General features: G+C 39.6%; 1 protein-coding gene across 3 annotated transcripts; it reads right to left on the bottom strand.

The window, feature by feature from the left end:
* Positions 1 to 942: 942 nt before the first annotated feature.
* UPP1 (uridine phosphorylase 1) lies at positions 943 to 12,558 on the bottom strand. Of its 3 annotated transcripts, none has more exons than XM_053945290.1 (8): positions 12,508 to 12,558; positions 9,938 to 10,003; positions 6,936 to 7,053; positions 6,297 to 6,455; positions 5,197 to 5,311; positions 4,535 to 4,744; positions 2,920 to 3,066; positions 943 to 1,618 (listed from the first exon to the last, which is right to left on the bottom strand). In XM_053945290.1, exons 2-8 carry the CDS (start codon positions 9,988 to 9,990, stop codon positions 1,479 to 1,481), a joined length of 942 nt encoding a protein of 313 aa, XP_053801265.1. In that variant the 5' UTR covers positions 9,991 to 10,003; positions 12,508 to 12,558; the 3' UTR covers positions 943 to 1,478. The 3 variants fall into 3 exon arrangements, with proteins under 3 accessions (XP_053801265.1, XP_053801284.1, XP_053801274.1); XM_053945309.1 differs by lacking the exon at positions 12,508 to 12,558 and adding an exon at positions 12,392 to 12,433; XM_053945299.1 differs by lacking the exon at positions 12,508 to 12,558 and adding an exon at positions 12,262 to 12,377.
* Positions 12,559 to 12,816: the final 258 nt, after the last annotated feature.

Here is a 12,816-nt window from a genome sequence, read left to right as displayed (position 1 = left end):
TTTAAAATTAAAAGAAGACTGGATTGTAAGTTTCTAAAAGTTACTAATATGTTTTCCAGCTGAAAAACTCATCAAATTTAATGAGACTGATCCTCACTGGCAATTTTCTGTTCATGAGTCACCCTTCTTTTTCTAATGTTTTCATCACATTGTTTCCAGTCTCTGTCACTTGGTGACTGTGCCTACTACTCACATTCCTCTCTTATAGTTCTAACTCTTGTGCTTGTTAACAGCATTGCAGACTGCAATCCTCACAAAGGAAATCTCATTTTGCTGGGTCAGCCACAGCTGTTCTGAGAGCTTATTCAGACTTTTTGACCTGTGACCCCTGCTAGGATTGAACCCTCCCCCACTGCAGTAGAAAGAAGGAAAATACAAAATAAAAAAAAAGAGATAAACACATTTTCTTTAACTGACCATGTATTTACTTTCAAACCACAGCACCAAAGCAGCAAGGAGTATGATTAAAAAAAAAAAAAAAAAAAAAAAAAAAAACACTTAGGCCAATGTTAGTGGAAAAAACAGCAATTGCAGAAGGGATTTTGATGGTATGTACCACTAAGAGGTATATTCCAGTTTTTCAGAAGAACTGGGAACCATTGCAACAGTGAGTGTTACATCCTGAGAATGGAGATGAATACCAATTTTTTTAAAAAAAGAAACAAAGTAAAAGCAAAAAAAAAAAAAATCAGGGCTACCATAATATAGGCCTGTGAATGTGCTCTGCATCTCCCGAATGCCTCCAGTTCCTCTTCATAAGCAGGAGTCTTGCTTCAGCAAAAGACTGTTAGTACTTCAATGCAAAATCACTTAATTCATAAATATTTCCTGGGTATTAATTCAATTCTTTTCCTAAAATATTGCTGGATCAGTATCTAGGCAGTACAGCTATTCAACAGCTCAGTGTCAATTCCTTAATGCTTAGAAAATTCAGTCCCACACTTTACAATTTCATGAAATTTTAATATATGAAAATAGTATTGTTTATTTGTCAAAGTCTGCAAAAGAAACTAAACTTCATTCACTTCAAGTCTTCTTTACAAGTGAAGCAACAAAGACAATTATAACTTATATATTTTTTTATAACAACAAGAAAATTATTTGAATTTTTAGGTTAGTTTGCTGGTATGCACGCACTTGGCCATAAAGTTTTTTTTTTTTTCTAGTTTTTCTTTGACAGCAGACATAAATAAAGATTTTTCATGTATTATCACAGGCTTGTCCTTCACAACAGATCCACTTTCCAATTCACAGAAAAGTGAGTTTTCTATTCAGCAATGCATAACTAAGCAAAACTTAAGTGAAGTCCTTCAGCTCATTCAGTTACCAAAGAACAATGACATAAATTATTAACTTCCACTGACACACGGAATGCTGTAAGTTTTTGTGAGGCAAAAGACCTGTAATGCACAGAAGTCGTGACTGTGACTGGATCTGTACAAAGGCCTTCTCCTTCTCTAAAACACGAGATGGATATTTCATACTTTCCCAAGACTTTTCTTAATGAAATATCCCACTAACTTCTGCGGCCTCTGCTGGTACTCCACAAGGACATCATGTGGGCTGCTGATTTGATCCCCTTCAAGTCGATTCAGAAGAGTGACACACACTACAGCAGCTAGAAATTAAAAGACATCATTAGTTAGGAATTACACTCTTGCATTTTACAGTCCAAAAGCATAAACATTTGAACAAACCACTAAAAGAACAGAAATACAAGAGAAAACAAACCCCAAAAGAGAGTGTGCAGTACCATGAGATGCTAGGGGATTAGCATGCTGTAGAAATAGTTTAAGGGAACTGCTTGCTACACTAATAAAGCCAGAGCTCTCAGGCAGCTGCAGACACTCTGCAGCTCTCAGGAAGCAGCAGATAAGCTGCCTCCACATTCATGGACAGGCAACACTGCAAGCACATGAGAACCCCAAGGATCATCTCAGGTTCATATGCTGTCTTTCAGTAATCAGAGCCCCAAAGGCAAAACCCTTCCTTTCACTCAAGCTCAGGTCTGTCACTCAACCCTATAACTCTGCTCTGTCTGGGGTTTCTGCCAGTGGCAATTTGCTGAGCACAAGCAGTAAATACATATTACAGACCTACAAAGCACAGATAGCAAAAGGCCTTCTGAATTGCTAAGGGATAGTACTGGTTGGGTTTTTAATCCCTTTCAGGCCAGTAAGAACTGAATGTGTTTGATATAACCATTGGCCTTTGTGCTTATATTTCATCATTTTGACCTCCTTGAGCTTAAAGGAGCTTGAGAAACATCACTGTTTTAAACTGGCATATTCCTTGCTAAGGAAAGTGAGAAAAGACAGTTAATACGATAAGAAGAAATACACTGTATTACATTATTTTAATTTCCCTTTCTTATTTAGCATGCATTAAAAAAAAACTTTAACTCATTTTATGATTTTGAATGGTTTATTAATGATGCTACTAAAAATCCTCAACTGTTTAAGAATCATAGTCTTAAGTCTACAGAAAATAATTATATGTTCCATTTGATATGAAAGTATAGAAACTGAATATAGTTACATACTATATGATGTGATCTGAGAATCACCTGATTGCTTAAACTAAGCAGTTGCTTTCTATGAACTTCAAAAGCTAACTGGAGAAAACAAATGAATGCCATAGGATAATTAGGTACTTTAATGATTTACATGGTTGCCATGGGCTGGAATAGCAAATGACAGAAGTAAACTGTGTAAAAACTGCATGAGGAATTATGATAAATTGTGACACAACTGACACAAATTAAAAAATCATAGCAACAAAATTATAAGCAGAAATGTCTTTTATATATATATGTATATGTGCAGAAGGTATGCTAACATTGCTTTGCAGTTTTTAGCCACAAACCCCCTGCAATAGAACATTTCCTATAGCCTGGATAAAGTGACTAAGTTAGTTTACCTTTGACACCACTGAGATTACACATTGCAGCAAATACAGAAGACTCCATCTCGATGTTTCTGACACCAGACTCATAAGCATTCTTCAAATACTGTAGTTTTTCTTCTTCATCATATAAGCAGATTGCACCATCCAACCTCCCCTGTCCTAGAAAGTAATTTTATAGAACATTTCAGAGTGATGAAGTCACAGATCAAATTCAATTTTGAAAACACAGTTATTACAGTCTTCTCCATACAGTGCTCAGCTTTTACTACTATTCTTTATTTTTGTGCACAAGACAAATAGGACAAAGTGATTCTTAGCTATTGCTAGAGTGTATACATGTTATTTGTATTCTTTATAATCATGGTAACTTAATGGTAATTGGTAAATCATGGTAACTTAGTCTTCTTCAGCTTCAATTCTCAAATTCATAAACAGGAAAATGTATGTCATACATTCCCACACATTCAACAAGTACCAAAATTCCACAAGAAACTTTAAGTTGCATGAAAGAGCTGCATTTTTGACAGTTTAATCACTGTCCAAAAAAAAACACCAGGCTGTCCTGTTTCTACCTTAAAGGATGAACATTTTATTACTTAGAGACTTTCCAAGGTAAGAGATGCAGAGTCTCTTAAGCTAACTAGCTAACATTATTGTAAATTTTGAGAAAATTTTTACTCAAATTATTCAAGAATATCACCTACAGACAAGACACCAGCAGGTTAAGTACAGTAGAGTTGAAATACACTGTATTTTACTCAGTCTCTTCTTGGGTTTGGGAGATGTACTCCTAAATTAATGTTCTTGATCCTGTTCTCAGCTTTTGCTGTATGAGTTGAAAACATCCCTGACACTTTTTTTAGTGTTGCTTGCACCTGTGTTTGGTGCCTGAGATACAGGAACTGATAGTTTGTGCTTCTGCCCAAGATGGAGCACTACGATGAAGATCATTTGTCATCTACTCAGCAAAAGACAGAGAAAGTGGGATGAGGTGCCACTTACATTCTGTTCTCACTATGTTTGAAAGGTGTTTCTGAATGAACATCTAGATATGGGAGATCAGAAACGCACCTGAATGCCTGTATGTTTATCCAAAATAGGCCTTGTAGGTTTGTGTCTCCTACACAGCAGCACTGACACAACTCAGCAAATTATTATCTTTGGTTGTCTGATCACTGCTTTGCTGAAACTGAAACAAGTTCCAACCCTTTTTTCATAAAATATTTACTTTTGATACTTAACCAGTGCATAGAAAAACAACCCTAAAAAATTCACAAATAATTCCCACTCCTCTAATCCCCTATGATGCTTCAATAAATCACATAAATTTTGTGACAAATATACCTGACAGGTACCTGAAAAGTGTGTAGTAGACTATACGTACTTCAAAGGATCTATTACAGTTGGAGAGAAATCTCCACAAAATTAAAAGTTTCATACAGCCAACTGCTAAGTACAATGCTTGATTTTAAGTAGATGAAAAATAGTTTAATTGAGATTTGTGAGACAAGCCAGAGTAGGGGAACGCATTCTGTTAGTGAACTGGAAGCCAAATGTTAAAATATTATTCAATATTTATCTCTTGCTGCTTACCAACACTCTCCTGTTAGTCTATCACCAGTCTTACCTTCATAGAAATCCAAAGTGCACATGGTGTTTCCAATGACTGTATTGAACTGACCGATTTCTTTACTGCACTGCATCAGCTCCTTAGCCAGCTGTTCATCCAGGTTAGTGCTGCGAATTACTGTCTTTCCCAGAACAACCTGTTCCAGCTGAGGCTTGAAGGTGGCATCTACAGACTGCCTAGTTATAACCACTGAGCCTGGCTCCAGACCTGCAGCAAAAGGAAATAACTATATCTTCACAATGCAGTTAACTAGTGGTTTCCAGACACATAAAACATACATCTTGACCCAACCCTACTTCTCTTAAAGGTGGGAATTTTGCCTCTGAATCCAAGAGAATTTTTTGTCCATGCCTAGCTGCTTCAGTTTATTATTACAAATAATTTCTGAAAGAATGAAATTTTTCCTTTTTCACTTCTTTCTTATATTTTCCATACAGGACAGGAACATCCTTCTTCTAACATTGTCAGGTCTTTAAGTGCATTTTCTCTATGCAAAAGCAGATGTTGCCTTTACTTTCAAAATTACAGAAGAAAAATGATGCATCTCCTGTGGAAAACTGTTCTGACCATTAATTTCTTACACGTAGAGAGATGCTTTACTCTCCTGCAAATATACCTTGGTTTGCAGAAAGGAAGAAAGAAATCAAGAGGGAAAATACCTATTCCACCAGAGGTGCCAATGCGAATGATGGTTATGTCAGAACACTTGGCATGATACAACAGTTTGATCAGCTCGTGCAACATGATTGAAATAGAAGGAATGCCCATACCATGCTGAAAAGGAAACACAAATTAATATTCCACATTCACATAGAAAACACAAAATATATACGGAAGAAGCAGCAGGACATTATCTCCTGCCTGATCCTGTTTTCCCAAATGACACCTAACTCACTCCCACAAAACCCCCAAGATCTGGACCTACAGAAAGATACTGAAAGGGCCTACAAATAGACTCCCACAAGCTTTGGCAGACTATGGATGAATTACAGTATTTCTAAAAATCATGAATTACAGAACATTTACATTCTCAAAACTATAAAATGTCCTTTCCAATAGCTGACTAACACACTTTATCATGGAGCATTTCCTAAATACAAGAAAAACCCCACTCTGATTTTTCACTAACCTGAAGTGCTAGTGAATAGTTAAGCTATTTTTTTTTCAAAACACAGACACCATGGTTTAGTCTTGACATTCGGCAAATATAAATCCACATTAGCTTGCACAATATTGTGATAATTACAGCTCACAAGAAAAGGTGCAAAAGGTACTACAGTTTTGCAATTGCAATTGAAGCATGTAATTCTATCTACAAATTGAAGCTACAAATTTCTTTAAAATGCATACATGGGTTGGCAGCACAAGTCCCATGAAATGCTACTCTTAAGCACATTTGATGTATGATACAGATATATTTTCCAATACCCTACATTCACCAAGTGACCTTTTTTGCCCATTTTTCAGGGTACAGAACAGGGATAAGGCAACAGTAACTGCTCAAAAAATCTATAAGGCCATTCCTGCAACACCTCAGTGGTACACTGAGGAAAAAGGGATGCAAGAAAGAGCAAAGGTATTGGAGATTTTCCCTCTTACAAAAAGAGGTTAAAAAGGAATCCTTAATTAGCTGACTGCACTATTTTGAGTAACCTGAGTGGGACTGTGAAGTACTTAAAAGAAACATGCATTCAAATATTCTGCTTTGAACAGCATCAAAACTGAACCGTGTCCCGTGTCAGATGAGGGAAGTACTTACACTGACTGACAACACAGGCCCCACTTTGTACATGGCGTAGCGGTCGGTGCCCGCGCAGATGTTGGGGTAGTCACACCCGGGGCTCCCGAGCCCCAGCTCCTCTGCTATGTAGGTGATAAAAGCTTTCATCCGGGAAGGACTTCCCCCAACGCACACAAACTGGCGTGGACAGAGTTCAACAAAACAAAATCAATTGCATGATTCCATACGTCAAAGAACAACATGAGTATGCAAACACCTTCAGTTAGCACAGATATGGTGCTTCTCATAATCATTCTAAAATGCCAAGAAGAAGAATTATGGGAAAAAACTCAGCTGTCTACAGCACTCAAATGCCTTCACCCCTGTTTAAACTAATGAAAGACAAATATTGACATGAAGACCCAACAAATAGAAGTATGTATCTGAATAGACTCTATAGCATTTGCCTTTTTACTGGATGAAAAGAGACAGTCAAAAAAAAATTACTCTCAGCTTTGTTGGATACCAAAAGTGACAAGAACCCACAAAATTTTCCCCCTTTTGCATGTACTCCTCAATCACTGGTAGGCTGACACATTTAGTCTTATTCTGAAGACAGCTACACTTTCACCTTCTGCAGAAAAGCTCAGGCTTGCTGAACAAAGCAAAGCATCTTACCTTTACATCCCCAAACAATGTTGGAAAATCATGGGTACCGGTCCCAAGAGCAAAATGGTACAGGATGTCTTCTTTCATTTTCTCCAGGTGAGGGTTGCAGAGATGAATAAAATTCTCTCTAACCAGACAGCAGCATTGTGAAACATAGAATATATACAAATATATATAGAATATATACAAACATTGAACAGATGACAATTCTTCAAAGTCAAGCAGTCAAAAGCTGGGAAATGCCACACATGCAAATGCCTATACTACCTTATTTTAGTTCCTTCTGCATTGTGTAAAAGAAACCCTAAATTTCATAACTGTTTTACCTCTTATAAAATATCACATGTGACATTTCACATTAAATTCATCACACAGGACGAAATTGCTGAAGAAAAGCCCAGATGTCCAGATGCATTTGCAACAGTGCAATCTTTATCTTAAAAAATATTAAAGCTGGGAACCATAGTGGGTCTTTATGGTGAGCAGAAAATTGGGAGCAGGACCAGGGAAAATTCAATAGCCCACTGTATTACAGAGGCAATCTATAGCAAAGCTGAAAAGCAAAACTTGACCTCTGTTTTGACTAAAACTCCACCAGCCACCTGAGAAGGATGGGATGATTTGGCCTTCATGGACAAGCACAAACTAGATTCTCGCCATTCATCTTACTCTGTCATACAGACAGGAGGAAAAAAAAAAAAACTATGGCATGAAACTAATAACAATGGTACAGAGGATCTGAAACAGGACAGAGAAAAGTGGAGATCTGAAGCAAGGAGATAACCACAGAAGTGAAAAAAAAAATCAAGAAAAGGGAAAAGAAAGGAAGAGGTAAAAATAATTCACTTCTTCCTAAGTGCTTCTTGTAAAGAAATGATACATCTTGAAAGAAAAATAAAAATTAATCTGTCTGAAGAGACAGGAAATGACAGGGCAAGGAGGGAAACCTGAATTACTTGGCCTGTGGGATCATGTTCATGGAAAATTCAATAGTGGACTAACTAAACATGCTGAATGGTTTATAAAACGTCTGCCTTCTGTGCTTGATGTTTTAAGTTCAATTGAAACAGGTAGGAAAGACTAGTCAATAAGCACAAGCTTAAGCAGAACACTGGCAAGTACTTCAAAGTAATTTCTGAGAGAAGGAATCAAGCAGTAAATAGCTTCCAGACACAAGAAGATGACTTAATAGCTTAATGAAGGCTAATGAAGCTTAGTGGAGGCACAACACGGCTCAGCAAATTCAAACTGCTTTGTCAGAGGAGAAAAACTAAAGAGTTCACCTGGACTTCATTCAAAAAATCATTAGGACAACTCAAGAACAACTCTGAAGCCTAAACAGAGATGTTTAGCACTATTTTGGATGATCTAGGTCACTAGGTTATCTTGTCTGCCTTTTAATGCCTCTCCAGAAAGGAGATAAGGCAGAAAAGAACTATGCTTTCCCATAGTTCCTATGCCTTATCTGCCTGTGCAGGATGAAGGAAGTCTACAGTGGCCATAATGCCCATGCTGAGGTTACTGAACTGTTCCTCAGAAAGCAAATAGTTACAACCCAGATATTCTGAGTATAGCAATTTCTTCTGTTCCTGATGGTCTCTCTCCAGCATCATTAATTATCCAGGAACAGCTGCACAACCAACGAAAGAGGTGTAATCCCAGCCCACCCTATCTGTCCCTGCCCACCACAGACAATCACCTTCAGCAACTGAAAGAGCTGCCCACCCAGGCAGCCAGTCCCCTTCAGTAGGAATTCCCTTCCACCTTCCATGGTCTCCATTTGCCTCCCTTCATACAAATCCTGCCTGAGGTGGAACCAAAGGCTTTGGGTGCCTTTATTCTTCCTTCCAAGAGACCTGTTTGACTCTGGGAGAACTAAAGAGCAGGTTTATGGCCTGTCATGAAGACACAGACAACCTAGGAATTCACCAGCTCATATTAGCAGAATTTCTAGGCTGCCTCCCCTGAATTATTCCTGTTCTCTACATTTATTTACTGGGTCACTCACTAATGCAGATTCAATATCTGGCTGTGCTGATATCCATTGGAATGGTTGTCACATACAAATAGGATAGGATATGATTTGAAATAATTTTATAATCTAATCTCAGGTGAGCAAAAAATTTATTTCCTTCTTCATGAGAACCCTGGCAATAAAAGTCTCTCTTCAGGAAATAAATCGGGGAAAGGCGAGGCCTCTATTAAAAGTGCAAGGAAATTCATGTGGTATGTGCCAACACCACTGTCCTCATGCCTGGTCAAAACACAGCCTGCTTCCTCATCAGTAGCTATATTCCACCTTTTCATCTCACAGCCCACCATCAGCACTCATCTGCCTCAACACAGTGAGAGGCTGTTATCAACTTGTTCAGCTTATCCACACATCTGATTGCAGTCTTGGACTCTGGGGTAAAATGAGCAATAAAAACTAGCATATTGTTATATGTACATAGGATCAATGCCATAGATTTACAGAAGAGGCAAAGTTTGCTTGATAAAAATCCTTGGCATGCAAAGCACAGGAGCAGAAAATTTATTTCCCTAAAGCTGTTGTAAAGCACCTACAACTTCTAAGGGTGTAAATAAAATACGAATCCAAAGATAAAAGAAGCATGTAGCAGGTTTTAGTAAAATAAGCTTAAAGTAAGGATTAGAGAAACACACTGAAATATTTGTTTGAACTCTCGAAGCAGCAACCAAAGTCAACATTTCAGCAGCTCATTGGATTCAAATAAAAATAAATAAAAACATCACCCTGCTTTGAAATATTCACTGTTGAGAGAAGTTCAAAGGGCTGGACAGCAAAGTCCTCTCTATAGGGGTGGTAAAGCAATAATGCATCCAATTGTCAAAAGAGCTGCTACTGGATACTTGGCATTATTATCATAAATTTTATCTTAAACTAAATGAATGTGTAATTAGTTTAGGGAGGAAGTTTAAGTTGGACAAAACTTGGACAAAATAATAATAAACTTTAAACTTGGACAAAATAATTGATTTTTCAATCTTACTTTGAAGCCTGTCCATCATCAGTATTCTTCTCATTTGAGGAACCAGGAGCCATGGATATTTTATACCTAGAATTATATTTAAAAAAAAATATATATAAGTGCATCAGAATAGTCCCATCTACAAAGCTGGAAGCATTAACAGAGAGAGAAACCTTCTATATTGATGATAACTACCATGAATATTAAATTTCCCAAATAATCCAGCCACACTACAATTTTTATAACTGGAGCAAAAGGAGCAAAAGGAGCATCTACATTTTTTACAGCTGAGCATCACCACTTTCAAAACCTCAAGCCTAAATTAATCCCTTGCTATTGCAAACCCCACCTCACCACTACTTCTGTTCTGTGGGGTGAACAGCTGCAGGTTCACCAGCCACAGAGAGGCAAGTCTCATTGCTAACTAACTCACCCTCTTTCTTCCATACCTCCCACACCAACAGTCAGTGCCATACCAGCTTCACTCCCCTTCCACCTTTGGCTCCAGGAGGTCTCCAAAGCTCAGCTCTAGCTGGGACGCCTAAAACCCAAGTCCAGGAAGCATCTTACTCATAATATCCTCCTCATTAAACTCCTCCTACTGACCTTAAAAGCACTTCTTTCTCCAGCATAAAGCAAGGCACATGAAACTAAAACATGACTTCAAAAAGCCACAGCTCTCCAGTTTATCATCTATCCTGAATACCCTTATTTCTGATCCATTACCTTAACCTATATGCAAAACCTTCTCACTGCTGCATTCTTATTTACATTTAAATAGACAAATGTATCACTGAGGCTTTCATGCTGGTCCAAGGACAGAATTGTAATTATACGATGATTAATTTGTTATTATTTTCAGAAGTGACTAAGGCTATGTGCCGAAGTTGGTACTTTCTGGGAATGCCCTTATGGGAAGTATTGACTCATAACATTTTGCTCTGCCCTCCATTAAGAAGGGCCTGACAGCACAGAGATTATAACAGAGACAGGACTGTAATCCTTAAAAACCCCAGGATTACACCACAAGGAAACAGGAAGAAATCATTCTCGCAACAGAATTACATCATATGTGATTTTCTAACAAAGTGCACAACCTAACAAAATAAACAAAAGACCTGCTTCTTAAAACCCATTGAATAATGGAAATGTATTAAAATTTATAAGGACAATTAGTTTTCTTCATTTAAAATATCAACCTTTATTAAGTAGACCCAAATTCACAGGTACTAGGTATACTAAATGTATACAACCATCTATGGTCAAGGAGGGGAAGTATAAAAGTTGCATTTATAATCAACTACACTTCCTTATGGTGGCATGAAGTATAGTCAGCTACTACTGGGCATCACCATTATACCACACACATTACAGGAAAAATACATCATTTCTTCCTACAGTGCCACAAGTCCTCATAAAGAGGTGTTAAAGAAGCTAGGAAGAAGAAACCAAAAAGTGATTTTTATGTAGCAAGAAGAAAAATGGCTGCAAATAAACAAAGGATATTAATTCAGTTCTTGTTCACAGTATTAAGCATCCACAAGATTTTTAAGTGTTCTGGGTTCTGATCACCTAAGTAATCACAGATGATACACTTCAAAAAGCTGAGGACAAAGTTCTGACAGTCCAAAGGTCCAGCTTACCCCCTCAAGAGCACCCAGCCGGAGGTGCCTTGGCAGGAATTAAAGGAAGGAGCAAGCATAAAGCAGTTTTCCCATGGCAGACCCTGACATCAATCAGGTAGTAGCTGACAAGCAACCAGTTAATGTAAAACCACAAAACTCTCATGCTGTCTAACCAAATGGAAATTTTTACAGACGTGTCAAATGTTTCTGCAGTCTTCTTCAGCCAAGGTTAAAACTGGCATTCAACTGGCATTCAACTGCTGTGCTCCCAGCAGGACTCAGATAAAGAAAGGGTGCAGTTTTACGGTGCATGCACATCCTAGAATGGTTTGGGTTGGAAGGAACCCTAAAGATCACCTGGTTCCAACCCTTCTGCCATGGGCAGGAGCACCTTTCACTAGACTAGATTGCTTAGAGCTCCATCTAGCCTGCTGTCCTTTAACACTGCCAGGGATGGGGCATCCACAACTTCCCTGAGCAACCTGTTTCAGTGTCTCACCATCCTCACAGTGAAGAATTTCTCCCTAATATCTCATCTAAGCATCTAAATCCTCAGACTGGTGCTTTAAACCCATGCAGAATCCACTATAAATTGCCACCTCTCATTTCCCCCCGCCATCCGTCATTTTTGAAGGAAGCCCCCAGTCAATGGTTTCTGCAGGGAAAAGCTCTTGTTCGGTGTTCGTCCATCATCAGGAAAAGCTGCAAAATTGATTTTACCCTACTGGTCCCCTCGCTGCTGGCGGAGCGCTCCCTCGGCTCCGCGGCCTCGTCCGCCGGACGCCGCGGCACGGCCGAAACGAGCGCTCGACAGAACCGACGCCTGTGCCCGCCGCCCCTCGTTCCCTACCCACTCTCCACCGCCGCGGTCCGGCGACCGGGGGTGAGAGACACGGCGGGCACCCCACCATCCACCCGGGAGCGGACCGCGGGCTGCCGGGGCGCACGGCGGGACGCGGTTCTCACCGGGGCAGCGGGATCCGCCGCTGGGAAACGAGGAGGGCGGCTCGCTGTTCCCGGGCGGGCTGCGGGCGCCCGGCCGAGCCACCTCCCGCCAGCAGCGGCCCGCCCGGTTAACTCCATCCGCGCCGAGGAGACTGCGGGAAGCGCCGCGTTCCGGGGCGGGCACGGGGCGCGGCTGTGGCAATGATGCCGGGACAGGTGGGGATGCAGCCGGCGTGCGAAGAGCGCGGGGCTCTGGGCATCGGCAGGAGAGCTGCTGCCAAGGGCACGGGCGTGCGGGAGGACCTTATCAGAAAGATAGATAGAGATAGA

Source organism: Vidua chalybeata, chromosome 1 (assembly GCF_026979565.1).
Source record: "Vidua chalybeata isolate OUT-0048 chromosome 1, bVidCha1 merged haplotype, whole genome shotgun sequence".
NCBI classification, from domain to species: domain Eukaryota; kingdom Metazoa; phylum Chordata; class Aves; order Passeriformes; family Viduidae; genus Vidua; species Vidua chalybeata.
The sequence above is the reverse complement of the archived record's forward strand: the minus strand, read 5'-3'. Positions and strand labels throughout refer to the sequence as shown.

What these genes read in the sequence shown, in the direction of transcription:
- UPP1 (XM_053945290.1), bottom strand. Translation starts at nt 9,990, where the DNA reads ATGGCTCCTGGTTCCTCAAATGAGAAGAATACTGATGATGGACAGGCT. An exon ending in GGCCTGTGTTGTCAGTCAGT is followed by an intron (nt 5,312 to 6,296) that starts GTAAGTACTTCC and finishes TTTCCTTTTCAG; the next exon opens with CATGGTATGGGCATTCCTTC. An exon ending in CACTTTGGATTTCTATGAAG is followed by an intron (nt 3,067 to 4,534) that starts GTAAGACTGGTG and finishes ATTACTTTCTAG; the next exon opens with GACAGGGGAGGTTGGATGGT.